Genomic DNA, 19758 nt, shown 5'->3' with positions numbered 1-19758 from the left:
TCATGTACTGAGCAGAAGTCAAATCGGATTTTTACCAAATTACCGTACATCTGATCACATCTATACATTACATACTCTAATTGAAAAACATGTTAACCAAGATAAAGGTAAAATATATGCATGCTTTATCGACTTCAAAAAAGCTTTTGACTCAATTTGGCACCAAGGACTATTTTACAAAACTATTGAAAGTGGCATAGGAGGTAAAACCTATGACCTTATTAAATCAATGTACACTGAAAGTAAATGTGGCGTAAAAATCAGCACCAAACGTACAAGGTATCTTTCCCAGGAGCGTGGAGTGAGACAGGGCTGCTGCTTAAGCCCAACATTATTTAACATTTACATCAATGAACTGGCGCTCAGTCTGGAGCGATCTGCAGCCCCTGGCCTCACTCTACACAACTCACAGATCAGATGCCTGCTGCATGCGGATGATCTGGTTCTGCTGTCTCCCACTCAACACGGTTTAGAGCAGAACCTGGACCTGCTAGAGCAATACTGCCACACCTGGGCCCTGACAGTCAACCTGAATAAAACCAAAATTATGATATTTCAGAAAAGATCCAGATCCCAGATCCCAGGGAACACAACACACATTTACATTAGGCACTAACCAGATAACACACACATCACACTACAACTACCTGGGTTTGAAAATCACATCCACGGGAAACTTTAACCATGCTGTGACAGAACTGAGAGATAAAGCACGCAGGGCCTTCTACGCCATAAAACGACAATGTCCTATAGAAATCCCTATTAGAATTTGGCTGAAAATATTAGAATCAGTAATTGAGCCCATTGCCCTCTATGGCAGTGAGGTGTGGGGTCCACTGACCAATCCTAATCAAGATCTCACCAAATGGGAAAAACATCCAATTGAGACCCTGCATGCAGAACTCTGTAAAACTATATTACACGTGCACCGGCACACAACAAATAACGCATGCAGGGCAGAATTAGGCAAATATCCTCTAATCATAAAGACACAAAAAAGGGCAATTAAATTCTGGAAACATCTGAAACTCAGTGACCCCCAATCATATCATTATAAAGCCCTGCAATACCAAGAGACGAGCAAAGAAAGCAACCCCCTCCCTCAGCTGATCCAGAGCTTCAGTCCTGATGCTTCACTAACATCTACTGATGCTCTGAATCACATCATCAAAATCAATCAGATTACTGCACAAATCAAACAGAGTTACATCACTCATTGGCAAACCCAAACACAACAACAGAGTAAGATGCAATGCTATTCGGCCCTAAAGAGAGAGTACAGTATGGCAGAGTATCTGTACACAGTGTCAGATAAGAAGCACGTTGACCAGATACAGACTCAGCGGACACAAGCTGATGATAGAGACGGGCAGACACAGAAAAACATGGCTGCCCCCGGAGCAGAGATTGTGTTCACACTGTAATCTGAATCAGACGGAAACAGAGCTGCACTTCCTAACAGAATGCTCCAAATACACGGACATACGGACAGTGTTCTATGATAAAATACAGCAGATCCATCCGACATTTAAAACTCTTTCAGACCAGGAGAAACTGCCGTATCTGTTAGGAGAACACAAGAACTGCTGTGTGTTTGCTGCTCAATATGTGTCTGCCTGTCACCATAGAAGAGAAAACACTTAATCTGCCCTGATCTGATGTTTCCAGCACATCTAGATTATATTAAACCATATTACTCTGCTATATTACTCAGATGTACATTTTGCTTCTGTAAATCTGTCTAATCCCTGATCTTATTTATTTATTTATTTTTTCTAGTTTATATACTTACATACATTAGAAATTCATTTTGCATTACATGCGTAATACTTTTTATATATTATTATTACTATTATTCTTTTTCTTTCTTTCTTTGTTAATACATACACGCACTATTTGTAAGCAGCCCAGCTGCAATTGCTTTGGCAATACAAATGTATAGTTTTTGTCATGCCAATAAAGCACCCCTTGAATTGAATTGAATTGACAGACAGACAGACAGACAGACAGATAGATAGATAGATAGATAGATAGATAGATAGATAGATAGATAGATAGATAGACAGACAGACAGACAGACAGACAGACAGGCAGACAGACAGATAGAGAGACAGACAGACAGACATATAGAGAGACAGACAGATAGACAGACAGACAGACAGACACAGACAGACAGACATATAGATAGATAGATAGATAGATAGATAGATAGATAGATAGATAGATAGATAGATAGATAGATAGATAGACAGACAGACAGACAGGCAGACAGACAGATAGAGAGACAGACAGACAGACAGACAGACAGACAGAGACAGACAGACAGACAGACAGACAGACAGACAGACAGACAGATAGACAGACAGACAGACAGACAGACATATAGATAGATAGATAGATAGATAGATAGATAGATAGATAGATAGATAGATAGATAGATAGATAGATAGATAGATAGATAGATAGATAGACTGTAAAAAATGGCCGTGATTTTTACGTTAAAAAAAACCCTGTGAAAATGCTACAGTAAAAACCTGTTAAACGGGTAACGGTAAGTTCCTGTAAAATTTACAGGGAAAAACCGTAAATTGACGTTCCCAGAATTCCCTGCATTGCATTTCAACCACAGCTGCTATTTTTTTACGGTTAATTTTACGGAATTATACGGATAGATAGATAGATAGATAGATAGATAGATAGATAGATAGATAGATAGATAGATAGATAGATAGATAGATAGATAGATAGATAGATAGATAGATAGATAGATAGATAGATAGATAGATAAAATGATTTCTATTGATTATTATTGATTATTTAACTACTGTAATTTTAACAATTTAGTTCCGAAAAGTTTCAAATGAACTATGGGACATAAAGGAAAATCAATGTAAATATAATTTGTGTAGAGAGTATTATTAGTTTGTGTGCATAATTTCTAATCAAATTGCAATTTTATCAAATTATTCCAAAAAATAAAAATAAATAATAAATAAATAAAAACTGTGAAAATTATTTATGTATTTAGGATACATAAATGCTATGCAAGTGGCCTTAAGTATGGGCCACCATTTTCTTCCAAAATGTTTAAAATAATTTCATCACAATTTGCACAACAATAAAATACAATACATTGTTTATTACACAATGGAAAAGTTCATGACTTGATTCCTCACGTGATGCACACTGTTGGACATTGTTTATTAGCAAATCACACAAACTAGTGAAAGTGTGATTTAAGTGAGCTTATAAAAGTCCACAGGCCCAAAAATGCCCATCGCTGATGAAACGCCTATTGCAATAGGCAACACAGAATACACTTTGCACTCAGTTGACAGCATGCTTTAGCTAAGTGTCACGGTGTGGGTTGATCTTTTAACAACAGTAATTATAGTTTTTGTCAAGTGAATATTTCAACATTTAAACATTCCATGCATCATTCCAGACAGATCATTCACATAGGCCAACACGGTAATCCATTTGTTTAACCCAAGCAACATTTTAATGTTCGTATGGTTTAAGGTTTTGTAATTATAAACTCTTAAATTGGTTAGAGTGGTTAAATTGTGGTTTAAAAGGCTGAAGATTAATTACACTGTGAGAAAAAAAAAAACGCTAAAACACACATATGCAATTGGAAAAGCATAAGGACGAACAGCAGGGGTCGCTATCTGACAAACAGACATACAGGTCACTGGAGTTAATAGGTTGTAGGTTAGTACGTTTTTTGTACAGGTTAACTAAGGATTAAGAAAAGTCACCTGACACAGAAACAGGCCTATCGTTTTGAGTCCAAAGCAGGTGCAGCAATCTGCTCCATCTAGATCAGCACCTCATGTTATGTGTTTGCTAGGAATCTATTGTCACAGAAGTCGTTTATTATTTAAAAAATAGCAAAAAATATTTTTGAACCCTTAAAAACTCATCTGTTAAGATAAGCTTTGAATATTTAGTTAGAACATTTATGTTAAAATAAGAAAGTATATGCTATTCACCAAACCGCTTTCTTGCTTTTTTTTCTTCTTTTTTTCCAGATAGAAATAAATATGTAAATAAAGTATAGATTTATATAAATTTATTGTTAAAATAAAGGAAAAAGGTTCAGCTCTGTTCATGTTCAGGAGGTTTGAGTGGGAAAGTAAAAGGGGCGTATAACGCAACAGCTCAGCAAGCGCTTTCTATTGGTCAGCGCGAGTGTGGGCGGGGCTATCAAATGACTGGGGCTTTCCGTAAATTTTCTTAACTCTACAGACAGCATTTCCTTCAGAAGTACATCGTCTAGCAACGACAATCTGACGTATTTATTTTAAGCCTGATTTTATTTCGCTGTGAAGGATTACAAAGAAAGAAATCACATTAGGAGTTACAACGGAAAAAGAGAGATTATCTCTCAGCATGATGGAGATTGAATTGCCTAAAATGCATCCAAGCCAACAGGTAAATAATATTTAATAATAATTAATTGCGTCACTTATGTTATAATAATGTTTCGCTTTTAATAGTATTAAAATGATACTAAAATTAAAACGTTTTCCCAATTGTACTATGATGTTACATCATTTTGCCCTTTGAACCGGTAATGTGGGACATATGTATTCAGATGTATTTATTGCTTATGCCATAGACATGTGTGTTACTAGATCACAGCCTTATACGTTACACACCGCTCACTTCCAAGTGACTTTTTAATAGCCTAGCCTTGCGTATTATTCCTGATTTTAAAGTTTCAAGATGATAATTATCTTTTATTATAATTTATGACGTGGTTGTAGTGGCGAAGTCGTTCGTATATTATATATTTTAATATATATCATTAATATATAGTCCGAGTTAAAGGAGGCGTTTCCTCACGTTATCCCATTTTCTCGCGACTCTCCTTTTCACTCAAAATTCTGCATAGTCATTGAACTTGGGCCGTCCTAAGAACGAAAGGAAGGACGAAATATCAAAAGAAAGGTAAATATAAATGACCACAGTGCGTAATGGCTAGTACCGCGACGCGAAGCAGCTCACGGCTGAACTTCTGTCATGAGATGCGTGTGTCGTTGAGCTTTGATGTTTTCGCGTGTTTCCCACAGCAGACGCGTCTGCGCATGCGCACTCACCGGCGCCTTGCACAATAGCAGGCGGCTCCAATCTGGAATGTGCTGTTTACTTTAGCCTCGTATCCTGACGTAAAGAAGCGATCCTCGGCTTTATGTGATTAGTCTCTATCACAACTAATGTAATTCTGTGTATCTAACTGAAATAAGGACCTGGGGTTCAGGTTAAATACATTAAAAAACTTTCAGTATTAAGACATCGAGAAATATAACAGAAGAGATCAGTGGTGCATTCACATTTAGAAGTGATGCATGGAAATATATGAATCAAGGTTTTATGACGCTTTTCATTATTTGAATGGGAACCTGAATAGGGTACAAAACCTAAATTTCTTACTTAAAAAAAAAAAAAGAAGTCAGGGATGGAAGCACTTGACCTTCAGAAAATATGAGAAAATGTGATTGTTAATCATAAAAGGTCAAACTAAAGCTTTTAAGCTATTTTCTTTTCTTTTGTTTTCTATATCTCTTGGAGTTTTTGCAAGCCTGCATTGAAAATACAAAACAAATAAAAAAATAATTAAAATAATAATAATAAAGACACATACACGCATCAGAATGGGTAACAACAGCCTAAATTAAGGGCCTTGTTGTTTATTAACATATGTCCTATAAATTACATTAAAATGAATATTCATTTTACTATATACATACCATTTACTATAGATCATGTCAGAATAATGACGTTGTATGATTACGTGTTAATAGTAAAATACAGTTGTAAATATAGGTGTGACAGGCCAAAATCCCCATTTTATTGGGGGATACAGATATTTGGCACGTTTAAGACTCACAGCTTTCATGCTAGATTAATTGTATGTTAGATGAGAATTTATAAAACACGCAAGTAACGCTTTAAAGCAACGTGACACCAAATTAATTATTGTGCCACATGCTTTAGGCTACTTAATGATCTGTTTAGCAGTATATAACGTAATCAAGTTTGTCAGTGTTATTAATAAAAATTATCAAGTGCTCCTAAAACTTAAATGTGTGCGCTGATGCCCAAAGTACACATTTAAATATGTTGAAGGGAACGAGATTTAAATCATTTTTATGAGTAACAAATGTTTAAATGCTTGTAATAATGTTTTCTTCTCCTTTGTTTAATAATTAATAAAGTTACTCACACTCAATCTTTATATATAAACAGTTTAGGCCTCAGTCATTTTTATTGGGATTTAAATCAGGGCCATTTAAATCGAGCCCCTCTCGCCCCAGGGCCCAGGACAGTATGACGACCCTGTTTTAGCCTATCATCTGACAAAAGAACTAGTTTATTATTAGTTTAGAGAGTGTAATAATACGAGGGTTTGGTGAACCGGTTTTGATGCTGATTACGTGCGGTATCACCTGCCTCAACCGTGCAGCGAAAAAAATTAGAGAACAAGGAGTTCTCTTGTTCCTCCAATGGTATATTCCACATTCCCGCAGTCTAGAGGAACAGGAAGTGAGACAGGCGTGAAAAATAATCTCTTCTTTATCAGGAAACTTTGCAGTTTTAATATCCAGCTCTTGTTTCTCGTTTCCTTTAACCTGGCTAATGATAACACTTTGAGCATGAATTATGTAGTTAGGTGTGTCCTGGATATACATTTCACTTCTAAATACATGCCCATCTATTGGCTAATGGATGCACAAACATATGTGCATTACTCTTCCTGCTCTGATTAGACTCACATTCACTGATATTTTCACTACGCAGATGTTTAATACATAATGAGCGATATGCAAACTTACATCATCAGCAGACAGAGCACATGCCTGCTTACATCAGATCAAAAACACTCACAAAAATATCATGTTTACCAGATATTCTTCCTTTTGCTTTAAAGGAATAGTTCACCAACAAATGGTGATTATTTTCCCCCTCATTTACTCACCCTTATGTCATTCAGATCCATATTGTTTTCTTCCTTTTTTTTTTTTTCATGAAACACTAAAACTTGTGCACAGTGTTAATTTAGTATCATTCCTGTGCTATGATGTATGTTTTTGTTAATATTTTAAAATAGATTACATTTTTATATTTTCTGTTTTCATTTTAGTTCAATTGTTAGTCATTTTGTTGTTGTTTTTTGTCATTTTTATATGCATTTTCAAATGTCTATATAGTGGTAGTTTTTAATTTATTACTTGAAAACGAGAAATGTTTTACATCAAGTAATGAAATATCTTTTATTTATAATATGTATAATAATATGATAATTTATTTACAATAATAACCCAAATATAATTTTACAAGAAAAGAGGATAATATGGCTTCAAAAGACTTAAAATACCTGTATAGTGTACAACTTCCAATGTCATTTTATTTATTTAATTTAATTAAATTTTTTATTATTTTATTTTATTTTATTTTATCCCTTCGCATGGTTAACAAAAGCTCAAACTAACTGCCAAACACCTTGTTTAGTGTTTCACAGAAGAAAGAATAAGAATAAAACAGAAAATAATAATACTAATACTACCTGTATAATATAATATACCTGTTTTGTATCATTGAATTGACAACATATGCTTTTTGTAATGCACTCATAAACAACAGAATATGTTTTGACAGCAAGAGGCTCAAACAAAACATCCGATCTAAACAGTCGGAAACACACATTCATTGTTCATTCTGCTCCGAGGAGGAAGAGAGCGCTTCTGCTCATGCTAGAGGAGAGGGTCCGGGCCATCTTCTCGTGAGAGGGGCCCATTTAGCAGTTGTTTAGATGTTTCATCATCTCTGTGGCTCCTCCCCGTCTGTTATCTGGAGCTGGAGAGGATGTGTGTGACTCAGAGCGAGACGGGCATGTCGCTCCATGTTGCTGTCTGGAGGCCTCTGTGAAGCCAGGATCTCATGCACTCGATTAGTCTCTAGACCTTGTTTGTGAAATCAGTCATATCATATTGTTATAAAACATCTTTTAAATACATCTATAATTTATATGTTTATAAAAATTCAGTTGACTAAGAATGTATGCACTGGTAGAATTATATATATATATATATATATATATATATATATAAAAACCTTGCTATGTGTACTGCGTTAAGCTAACTGAGACTTGTTATAGCACTTGCATATCATTGCTCTTTTGTTGATTTTGATTGCATCTATTGTCCTCATTTGTAAGTCGCTTTGGATGAAAGCGTCTGCTAAATGACTAAATGTAAATGTATTATTATTAATGTTATTATTAATAATAATAATAACAAATAAAAATAATACTAAAGATGAAAACAATTGACTAATAATAATAATAATAGTATTAATAAATTCAATAAATTAAAAATTCAGAAACAGTCCTTTAGTCAAAAATAAACACTTGTATCATTATATTGTTATAAAACATTTTTAACGTGTTTAAATAAAACAAATTGTAAGAATCATAAGAATTTATGTGCTGGCAAAATTATATAATAATAATAATAATAATAATAAACACAAAAGAAGAAAACATTTGACTAGTAATAATAATAATAATAATAATGAATTGAAAATTCATAAACAGTCCTTTGGTCAAAAATAAACATTTGTATCATTGTATTTTTATAAAACATTTTTTAAATAAATTTGTAATTTATGTGTTTTTATATAATTTATAATTTTATATAATTTAAATAAATTAAATTGACTAAGAATTTATGTGCTGGCAATAATAATAATAATAATAATAGTAATAACTAAAGAAGAAAACAACTGACTAATAATAATAATAATAATAATAAATACTAAAGCAGAAAACAACTGATTAATGATGATGATGATAATAATGAGAAACAATCCTTTTGTCAAAAATAAATTTTTGTTGCCATATTTAGTTAAAGTGTAGCATCTACTGAACTCTGATGTCAATGCTGACGGCTGATTCAGAATTGCAAAACAGAATAACTTCCTTTTAAAGTGTGCAGTTCCTCTGTTGTCAGTACACACTTCTTCTCTGTTTAGTCCCCTGGGCCTTGTGATCTGAAACTATAGGAAGCTGATTTTCTACAGATCTCGAGTCACATGCTCGACATGGTTTTTCTGACCTCATAAACAGATAAATGCAGCGCTGCAGAAGGTTTGTGCAAAGCTTTCACTGTGTAAATAAATGCTAGAGGAGGTTAAAAACTAAGTAAGGCATATCTCCATACTTAGTTCCTGCAACTATCAATCAAGAAAAGACCAAGGTCAAGGTTTCATAAACATTTTTGTCACTCAGCCTGGGAAGAATTTGAATTACCAGCATTTATAAATGCCTCATCTGCTGGTGTGTCGAAATTGCGAGAAAACAAAGTCAGATAAAAAGTCGCAATTACCTTTTTTTATTTTATTTTTTTTTTTTTTATTCAGTGACGGAAACGGACCTCCATAGAAGATAGACCATTTATAATTTATTTCACTCTATTTTATTTCATCTTTCAGAAGATTTCGGAGCTGTTATGGCTGATGGCAAGAATCTGAAAATGGCCAAATATATCATCTATCACAAATATCTGAGTATCTGATTCTGATTAGACGCTGTTTATGAAACTGGAATCAGAACTGTGCTTTGTTTTCGAGTTGTTTTCCTGGTGTTTTGGGCACATTCGTTTATCTGGCTGTTTCAAAACGCTTGAGATGCTGAAATGCATTGACTTCTAGGTAATTTCTTACAGTAATAACACACCAGACTTTCGTAGCCTCTTTTTACATGCCTGGAAATTTCAGTATTGCTTCAGCACCGTTGGACTCATCACTGAACGAGTTTAGCACTCTTAGTTATTAGCTGAAAAAAAATGACCCTTTTTGACCAATGAATAATAGTACAGTAGAAATATATGTGCTCCTTGTCCATTTTACTTGAATAAAAGTACCTGCACTTGATATTCAATGTCCTGAAGTATTAAAAGTAAAACTTGTTTATTATTCTAGATAGTCATGGAGGAAGATTAGTGCATGCCGTTGAGTCTGTTTTCATCTGCAAATAAGAAAAAAGTATTGTCATACAACTATGAAAACATTAAACATCGATATACTAAACTATCCGTTTAAGTTTTTTTCAGTTCCAAATAATGAGGAACAATATATTTCAAAATGTTGCGGAGTTAAAAAAAAACAAAAACATGATATTATGCTTTGGAATGAAAGAAAAATGACAATAGCGATAAAACTGACAGGGCACAGAAATTTGAAAAATGTACTCATGTATCTTAAAAACTAAAAACTGCCCACCAATGCACATAATAGAAGCATTACTAAAGAAAAAGGACAGCCTAATGCATCTTGTTGGATGTGCACATCTAAATCTGCTTCTTATTATTTATGTTGGTCTACCAAGGTCACGTCAACATGTCTGCGACAAGGCCACAAACTATATTTCTTGTCCTCTGTCCTTGTTTTTGACAAACACCCTGATCTCTGTAGTTAAAGCAACATGGCGGGTGGCGTTTCATGCTGCACTGCTGATTGGTCAGAGCCGCTGTGTACTCCTCCAGATCTCTGCAGGACACTTCTCTAGGAAGTGGTGAAAACATGGCGTGTTTTACCACAAAACATAAAATTCCAGTGTGTGCTATGCAGTTACAAAGAAGTGTGGTAACCAGTAGAGAGCTATATAAATAGTTTAACATAATATAAATTGTATTTGATTTCATATATAACACGACGACCACGACTGTCTTTTTTAATCAACAAGAGTTTAGAAAAATTTTAGGTGCTCTAACTGGTCACCAGTGTTGGGCACGTTACTTTAAAAAAGTAATTAGTTATAGTTACTAGTTACTTCTCACAAATAGTAACTGAGTTAGTAACTGAGTTACATCATTATAAAAGTAACTAATTACCAGGGAAAGTAACTATTGCGTTACTTTTAAAAAATGTTCAAATGTCAAATAACTTTGGATGCCCCCAATATTAAATATGTTAAATTAATGAAATGGACACTAAAGAGAATCAATTATAAAACATTGTACATTAATCTACACTATGTATCTACTGACACTTAGTATCAGTCAGTAAAGCATTATAATATAATATTATTATAATTTAATATTATATGATGATAGAACTTTAGTAATTAGAATAACCAAGTATGAATGGATATTTGTCATCAATATTAAACGCACTAAGGATTAATGAGCTGCTGGGTTCATGAATATTAATCACGTTGTCTGCGTTCGCTCGAATTGATTTGCTGAAATCAAAACAGGGACGATAATAGGTGAGCGCCAGCCAATGAGATTGTCGTTTGCGCATTAGTTCCGCCCACTACAAGAGAACCCGGCAGTTCTTAAACTGAAGAATTCCAAAGGAACTCCGTTATTTTGACAGGAAAATACAACAAAGAATATCGTTTACATGTAGCGCGTCACTTCTGCATGTTATGAAAGACTCTCTTGCTCTGTATCTTTGTTTGTGTTCGTGTCCGTGAGAGAGAGCGACGGCGAGCCGTGCGCCTTCACACTAGAGTTTATGGTACGTCAAATACAGCTACACTGCGCATGCATTGAGATGAACTGAAAAATTAAATTCTAATAATATAATATAGTAACGCCACATTTTATTGCCAGTAACGGTAACGGCGTTGTAACGTGGGAAACAGTAATTCGTTTGATTACTCGTTACTGAAAAAAATAACGCCGTTAGTAACGCCGTTATTCCCATCACTGCTGGTCACCAACACATTTGGATTCATTAGTTAATTGTAAATGGTCCTGCAGGGTGACAAAATCATTTTATCAGATAGTTATCTCATATAGCCTGTCAAATAATAGCATCTCATCTAAAACTAAAACTTATAAAACTTCTCAGGAGGTTGGGTGGGTGATTTGGATGGAAAAAATATATTTTTTTATTTAAAAAAAAATAAAATAAAAAAATTAATACAATAAATAAATACTCGTAATATTAATAAAACCTTTAAAAGTTTAATTAAATAATTAAATTAAATTAATTAGAGCACATAACATTAATTTTTCAGAGCAAACCTCCTCTTTTTGCCGTCAGTAGTTTTATTCAAATGGCCCTGCAGAGAGACAAATAAATTTTTCTAAAAATAAATATCCATGTAGTCTGTCAAATAATGTGAGCATCCCTTTTAAAACTATATCGAACACACATTTAAGATTTTTTTCACATTTAAGATGAGTCTTTTTCTCGGGAGAACGAGAAACTTAAGCAAGAAAAACTGTAAAATATGTACTGCTTGCATTTCATTTTAAAAAGAAAAAGAAAATTAGTATTCATAAAATTTATTAAAAATAATATTCATATATTTATTTACATTTAAAAATATTATAAATTAAATTATTAAATTTAATTCAAATGTTTAAAAATATTACAAATTAAATTATTAAATTAAATTAAATTAAATGAATGCATCTATATTACATAACTTTAAATGTACAGAAATTGCGGTGTGGCAAATTCATTTTTCAAAGACCAAATAATACCATGCAATCTATCAAATAACATGAGCATGCATAATATTGCTAAAGTAATTAAAACAATTCTGTTAACTATTGTTTTAGATATCAATCATGTCACACTACAGGACACGTCAACTTCCTACAAACAACCTATGAAAGCTTCACTCACAGAAATACGAAGTTTGCAGCATTCATTTTTTCCAGCCACTGTGCTTTTTGAATTGAACTGACCTTTAAATCTGACACTAGCATTTATAGTAACACTAACAGCGTGTGTTTGCGTGGGTGGGTGATCTGGTAGTTCCCAGAGATGGGGTGAAAAAGGAGAAGCGGCATGTATTATTCATAGCTGACGATGCATCGAGTGCTTATCTGAGGCGGGACAGGCGTGTAATCCCTCCTCGACAGGCAGGGTGCGGCCAGCTCCTCCTCTCATCTTCATCTCTGCTGTGTTTCTCCAGGATATGGATCTGATAGATATACTGTGGAGGCAGGACGTGGATCTGGGAGCAGGGAGGGAGGTGTTTGATTTCAGCTACAGACAGAAGGAGGTGGAGTTACGTCTGCAGCGTGAGAAGGAAGAGGAGAAGCGGCAGCAGCGGCAGCAGGAGCAGGAGAAAGCGCTGCTCGCTCAACTCCAGCTGGATGAGGAGACCGGGGAGTTTGTGCCGCGGAGCGCCCCGCTGACGCAGGACAGCGTGACCAGTGCCCAAATCACACAGGTACACCGTCCGGTCGCAGGAAGAGAGGTGTGAGTGTGCATATCGATGCCAGGGCAACAGGAGAGCGGATCTGAGATCTGTCTCACACACATACACAGAGAGAGACACACAGATACACACACACACACACACACACACACACATTGGGTTTCCATGTTTTATGGGACATTCAATAGGCGTAATGGTTTTTATACTGTGCAAACTGTTTTTTCCATCACCCTACACCAATCCTACACCTAAACCTACCCCTTACAGGAAACTTTCTGCATTTTTAGATTTTCATTCTGTATGATTTATAAGCTTATTACCTTATGGGGACCTAAAAAATGTCCCCACAAGGCCAACATTTACTGGTATTACTATCCTTGTGTGGATATTTGGTGCCCATAACGTGATAAATACCAGGTATACACACACACACCCTCCCCTCATATTACAGGGTGCAGCTGCTCAGTTGCTTGGGAACCGCTACTATGGCATAATTACTGGAACTCAGGTGCTCAGGCTTCATTGCAAGCGCAGTTCTACGACAGCAAATAAACTCGACACTAAATTGATAGGACACTAAAGACCTCGTTTTCCCTGAGGAGGTTATGTGAATTTGTTTTGCAGATGTACTACGTGATTTCAGTCCTGTACGAAGTGAACATGCTTAATTTTGGGGAAATGATTGAGCAAATTTAATACATTTTATTCGGTTAACCCAGCCTGGAGGAAACTTTTGTTACTTGTGCACTTTCAGAAGTCTTAAAGCAGAAATTTGTTTCTAAGAAAGCCCTTAAGAGAAATTAATATGTGACACAATTGTTGACATAGAGTAGAAGTTTGACGATGAATGATGAGAAATTTATTCATCCTAGACAAACTTCTGATGACAAATTTTCCATTTGATCCAGAAATATTCAAGGTCACATTCAAATCTATGACTTTTGATGGCAGACTTTGGCAAGTCCGAGCATAGTTTGAGACAAAATTGTATAACTTAATTCCATTATTAAATAAAATTAGTTAAAAAAGCATTAATAAGACTATTAATTCAATTGAATTTATTTGAATTTAATTAAATTTAATTTGTGTACATCTGGTAAAATTTTTGGCATCCTACACTGCTTCAGCAGATTTTTGAGTTTGCTCAACTTATTTTTGTGGGAGATTCTCAATTTTTTGTTGTATAAACTTAAAACGACAAGTTAAGAAAACTCAAAAATCTGCTGAAGCTGGTTGCCTTAAAATTTTAAGTTGGCTCAACTTTTTTTTTTTTTTTACGGTGTAGGTAAACCTCTGATGGCAAATTTTCCATTGTGGTAAAAGTTGTTAGAAGATGCATAAGTCAAATAGTTTTTTAGTAGATAAATCAGATTTTTGAATTGCAAGTCACAAAATGTTTGCTTTTATGTTCGATTTAAAGCATATATTATGTTCCAATTTCAAATAAAGATTCCAGCCAAGGAAGAGTTTACAGCTCTAAAATGATGGCTTAGTGTACACCATTAGATCCTAGAAGAAAGAGAATGATGAGAAATGTTTGAGATTTGAGATCACATTAAAATCCTGCAGACTTTGGCAAGTCTGAGCATTGTTGGAGAATCAAGTTAATTCTATTATTAAAAAGCAAAATTAGTTCAATAGCAATAATTAAACTATTAATTTAATCTAATTCATAATATCATTCAGAGCACATGCAATTCAATTTACAGAAATTAAAATTCAGAACACACCCACGCCTACACAAACACTTTCACAGATCCCGATCCTGTTCAAATCAGTACATGAAATCATAGACATCCTTTGTTCATAATTGTAAGTCAAAGGTTGCTTTGAAAACTCAGTCAGTCCAGTCGTAGAATCTGCATTTACATATATGTTTCCTGCTCTGTGTGTCAATGCAGTGGCTTTATTAGAATGTATTTGACTGTGTACGTGCAGAATGGAGCTTTTGCAGAACATGATGGTGATGCCATGTCATTTGATGAGTGCATGCAGCTCCTGGCGGAGACTTTTCCACTAGATGAGCCAGCTGAGGTAATTATGGCCTACATGTCACCCATATATCACCCCACACCTCATGGCAACATAACACCTATACGTGTCACTGCACTTCAGTCTAATTGTCTCTCTCTTCTCTGTTGTCTGTGCAGTCGGCGCCGCCTTGCTTGGATGCCTCCGTTCCTCCTTCCACAGATCTTATGATGCCCCCGGACATCCCAGCGTTTACCCAGAATCCTTTGCTGCCAGGCTCTCTGGATCAGGCCTGGATGGAGTTGCTTTCACTCCCAGAGTTGCAGGTATGAACCCTCAACCAGACCTCATTAACATGCTATAATCAGTGCAGAGTCCATAATAAACATGGACAACAAAATATTATTAGATATAAAAAATATATAAATATATTAAATATATATCATATTTTATTTTATATGTAAATTATATAAAAAAAATTATATCACATATTTAAAAAGATTTTAATATTACAATTTTTTTTTAATTGTTTCTAATATTTTCTCTTCTGAAAAAACAAACAAACAAAACATTTATTCAGCCTAGTAGACAAACTTCTGATGGCAAAACTTCCACTTAAAAAAGTTGTTAGAAAAAAGTTGGTATAAGTTGTTAGAAGATGCACAAGAACAGGCTTATTTACACACTCAAGCCAATTTATACTTACATTTAATGCTTGGCAAGTGGCCAGATAAGATGCCACTAGCTCTACAAACACTTTTCAACACCTTATAATCACCTCAACATGGCACCTATTTTAGGATAATACACTCCAAAATGAAAATTCTGTCACCGTTTACTCTACGTTTGCTCATCTTTGAATCATAAAAATATTTTTAATGAAACTGAGAGATTTCTGTCTCTCCAATGACAATCCATTCCACTATAACTTTGATGCTTCAAAATGTTCATAAAGAAATTGTAAAAGTAATCCATATGAATTGGTTTAATCTAAGTCTGAGGAGACATGCCTGCTGATGAACAGATTTAATTTATTCACATATAAACATTCATCATCGCACATATGTAGAGCACATCAAATAGTGCAACTGTGCTCAAACTCCTAGTACGTTTTATGCATCAAAGTTTGGGTTGTGTGGACTTTCAGTGGAGCGACAGAAATCTCTCAGGTTTCATTATGGGTAACACTTATGGGTTTGGAATAACATGATGGCTAGTAAATGATAATAGCATTTTCATTTTGATGTGAACTGCTTTAAAATGGTTTTTAGAGAGAGAGGTTGTGAGGTGCTCCTGTGTGTACTCTGATTCATACCACCTGTGGTTTAGAAAGTCGCAAACAACCTTGTTGCTGAGCAACAAACAAATGACCCTCTCTGAGCTCATGCTGTGGTTTGACGAACAACTCGGGATGTATACTTCATTTGTTTTTGTTTGAATTTAACCTTTTTTTTTTTTTACCTGAGTACACATGGAAGCTGGTTCATAACAAAAAGGTTTAAAGTTAAGGTCCTGTCATATGACTCATGTCAGCATTCCCCAGTGCATTGAACTCTGTGGAGAGAAGCATCAAGCTGCTACGTTACTGAGCAGGTCAAGCGTGGAAACACTCGAAGTTCAAACAGCTGTAACTTGCCAGACAATGTGAAAGAGTCCTAAAGGAGAAGTTCACTTCCAGAATGAAAATTTCCTGATAATTTACTCAGCCCCATGTCATCCAAGATGTTCGAAAAGAAATTTGAGGTTTTTGAGGAAAACATTCCAGGATTTTCCTCCATATAGTGGACTTCAATGGTGGCCAATGGGTTGAGGGTCCAAATTGCAGTTCCAATGCAGCTTCGAAGGGCTCTAAACAATCACAGCTGAGGAATAAGTGTCTTATCTAGTGAAACAATCGCACATTTAAAAATAAATAAATATATATATATATATATATATACTTTTTAACCACAAATGCTTGTCTTGCACTAGCTCTGCGTCCACAACTTCACGCATTACATAATTATGTTGGAAAAGTCATGTGTGACGTAGGCAGAAGTACCGACCCAGTGTTTACAAATCGAATGAACAAAGACTAAATCAAAAAAAAAAAAAGTTAAAACAACGATGTGGGACGATTTTGAAGTTTTTTTTTTGCCCTACCCCACCTTTTATACAATGTGATTACGTAATGCATGAATTTGCGGACGTGCATCACAGAGCTAAGGCAAGACGAGCATTTGTGGTTAAAAAGTATATAAATGCTTACCTTTTTAGAAAATGACTGATTGTTTCGCTAGATAAGACCCTTATTCCTCGGTTGGGATCGTTTAGAGCCCTTTGAAGCTACACTGAAACTGCAATTTGGACCTTCAAACCATTGATCCCCAATTGAAGCCCAATAAATGGAGAAAAATCCTGGAATGATTTTCTCAAAAAGCTTAATTTCTTTGTGACTGAAGGCAGACATGAACATCTTGGATGACATGGGGATGAGTAAATTATCAGGCAGTTTTTTTCTGGAAGTGAACTTCTCCTTTAATAGTAGACTTATATTGTTTGTCTCATAGTGTGTGTCTTCACTTTGGATTACAATGTTCACATGCTGTTCTTTTGAATTTTTAGCAGTGCCTCAACATGCAGATGCAGGAGTCGTTGGATATGGATGGACTTATGAAACCCTCCGCAGAAACACAGGACCCAAACTACAGCCAATACCTGCCAGGGATGGACCATCTCTCGTTGGTGCAGACAGAGGTTTGTCCTCCTGAATACATCAACACATACAATGGATCCTTCAACACTATGGCGTCACCCAACCTCAGCCAGATGAGTCTGAATGTCCCGGATGTGGGAGCCGAGTTTAGACCTGAAGAATTCAATGAGCTGTTTTATCCTGAGATGGAGGTTAAAGTGAACAGCGATCCTCTCGCATCCGATGGAGGAAATATGGTCAGCCAGTTGGCGGAGATCTCCAGCGATCCTCCTGTGAACCCCATGGATCTGCATAGCTTCTCTCCTGGAAGCTTCAGCTCAGGAAAACCAGAGCCTATGGCTGAATTCCCAGATTCTGATTCCGGCTTGTCGCTGGATTCCAGTCCTCACATGAGCTCTCCGGGGAAGTCCTTGAACGGAGATGGATCCTTCGGTTTTAGCGACTCCGACTCTGAAGAGATGGACAATAGTCCGGAAGGCATGGAGTCAGATTATACCGAGATATTCCCGCTGGTTTATCTTAATGACGGAGCGCAGGGATCTCTCTCGGAGAAACCTCTGGCAGACCAACAGGAGATGAAAGCGAAGAACCCAAAGATAGAGCCGGCAGAGGCCAGCGGCCACTCCAAACCTCCCTTTACCAAAGACAAGCAGAAGAAACGCTCTGAGGCGCGGCTCTCCCGTGACGAACAGAGAGCAAAATCCTTGCAGATCCCATTTACTGTGGACAAGATCATCAATCTGCCTGTGGATGACTTCAATGAGATGATGTCCAAACACCAGCTCAATGAGGCCCAACTCGCCCTCGTCAGAGACATCCGCCGTCGGGGCAAGAACAAGGTTGCGGCACAGAACTGCCGCAAGAGGAAGATGGAGAACATTGTCGGCCTGGAGTACGAGCTGGACTCGCTCAAAGAGGAGAAGGAGCGTTTGACAAAGGAGAAGAGCGAGCGTAGCTCCAGTCTGAGAGAGATGAAGCAGCAGTTGAGTACCTTGTATCAAGAGGTCTTCGGTATGCTTCGAGACGAGCACGGCAAGCCCTTCTCGCCCAGCGAATACTCCCTTCAGCACACTGCGGATGGCACCGTTTTCCTTGTTCCTCGCCTTAAAAAGACTCTCGTAAAGAACAACTAGCTCTGTTCCTTCTACTCTGTCCTTCCACACTTGCTTCTGTTTTTTGGTACTGCTTTTCTCTTGCTAACACTGTGTCCTAACCAGGCATGACACAATAAAGCGACAAAGGCTCTTCCCACGTCAGTGTGTTTGTCCTGACCAGCCACAGAATAATGTGGTGGGAAGCCCCGCCCACAATGAAATCTCATCGGTCCAAAATCTGGCTGCACGTTATTGTACATTAAGCATCATCAAATATGTTCCTATTTGGCAGTTTAGTCGCATGTATTGTTGAGAATATCGCTAAATCCATCGCGACTGGTTAGGACACGGTGTACGTTTTACGCAAAGGAAACAACTAAATAGGAGCGTATTTTTGCTTATACATCAACTGTTGAAATGGCAGAACTATTATATACGTTTTGCGTATTCTACTTTCCTAATATTCTTAACCTCCGTTGGATTTTGTACTCCTTTATATTTTCTCTGAGATTCTTTTACCTATATGGTTTGTAAATACATTTATACTTTATTTGCTATTGAGATAGGAACAAATGTACTGTATATATAGAAATAGATCACATTTTAGTATGCTAAAAATGGTTGTGATCATTTCAAGTCTGCACTTATGTCAGTTTTTATATCTTAATTTACTATTCTATTGCTATTTTATCTCTTGACTTTAAGGCTTTATATAATAAATACATATTTAAACCAGCAAAGTCTAATGCAGTCTTAAGTGGGAGTTGGTTTGTTGATGGAGTGGGTCAGCAAAAGTGGATATCCAG

At 36.0% G+C, this 19758-nt stretch overlaps 1 protein-coding gene across 1 annotated transcript; it reads left to right on the top strand.

Annotated features, from left to right (window-relative positions):
- The first annotated feature begins 4241 nt into the window (after positions 1-4241).
- On the top strand, positions 4242-19692 carry nfe2l2a (nfe2 like bZIP transcription factor 2a). The gene is made up of 5 exons (XM_058786465.1): positions 4242-4437; positions 12944-13204; positions 15131-15226; positions 15343-15489; positions 17768-19692. Exons 1-5 carry the CDS (start codon positions 4396-4398, stop codon positions 18989-18991), a joined length of 1770 nt encoding a protein of 589 aa, XP_058642448.1. The 5' UTR covers positions 4242-4395; the 3' UTR covers positions 18992-19692.
- Positions 19693-19758: the final 66 nt, after the last annotated feature.

Source organism: Onychostoma macrolepis, chromosome 09 (assembly GCF_012432095.1).
Source record: "Onychostoma macrolepis isolate SWU-2019 chromosome 09, ASM1243209v1, whole genome shotgun sequence".
Taxonomy (NCBI): domain Eukaryota; kingdom Metazoa; phylum Chordata; class Actinopteri; order Cypriniformes; family Cyprinidae; genus Onychostoma; species Onychostoma macrolepis.
Note: the sequence above shows the minus strand (reverse complement) of the source record. Positions and strands in the feature narration are given on the sequence as shown.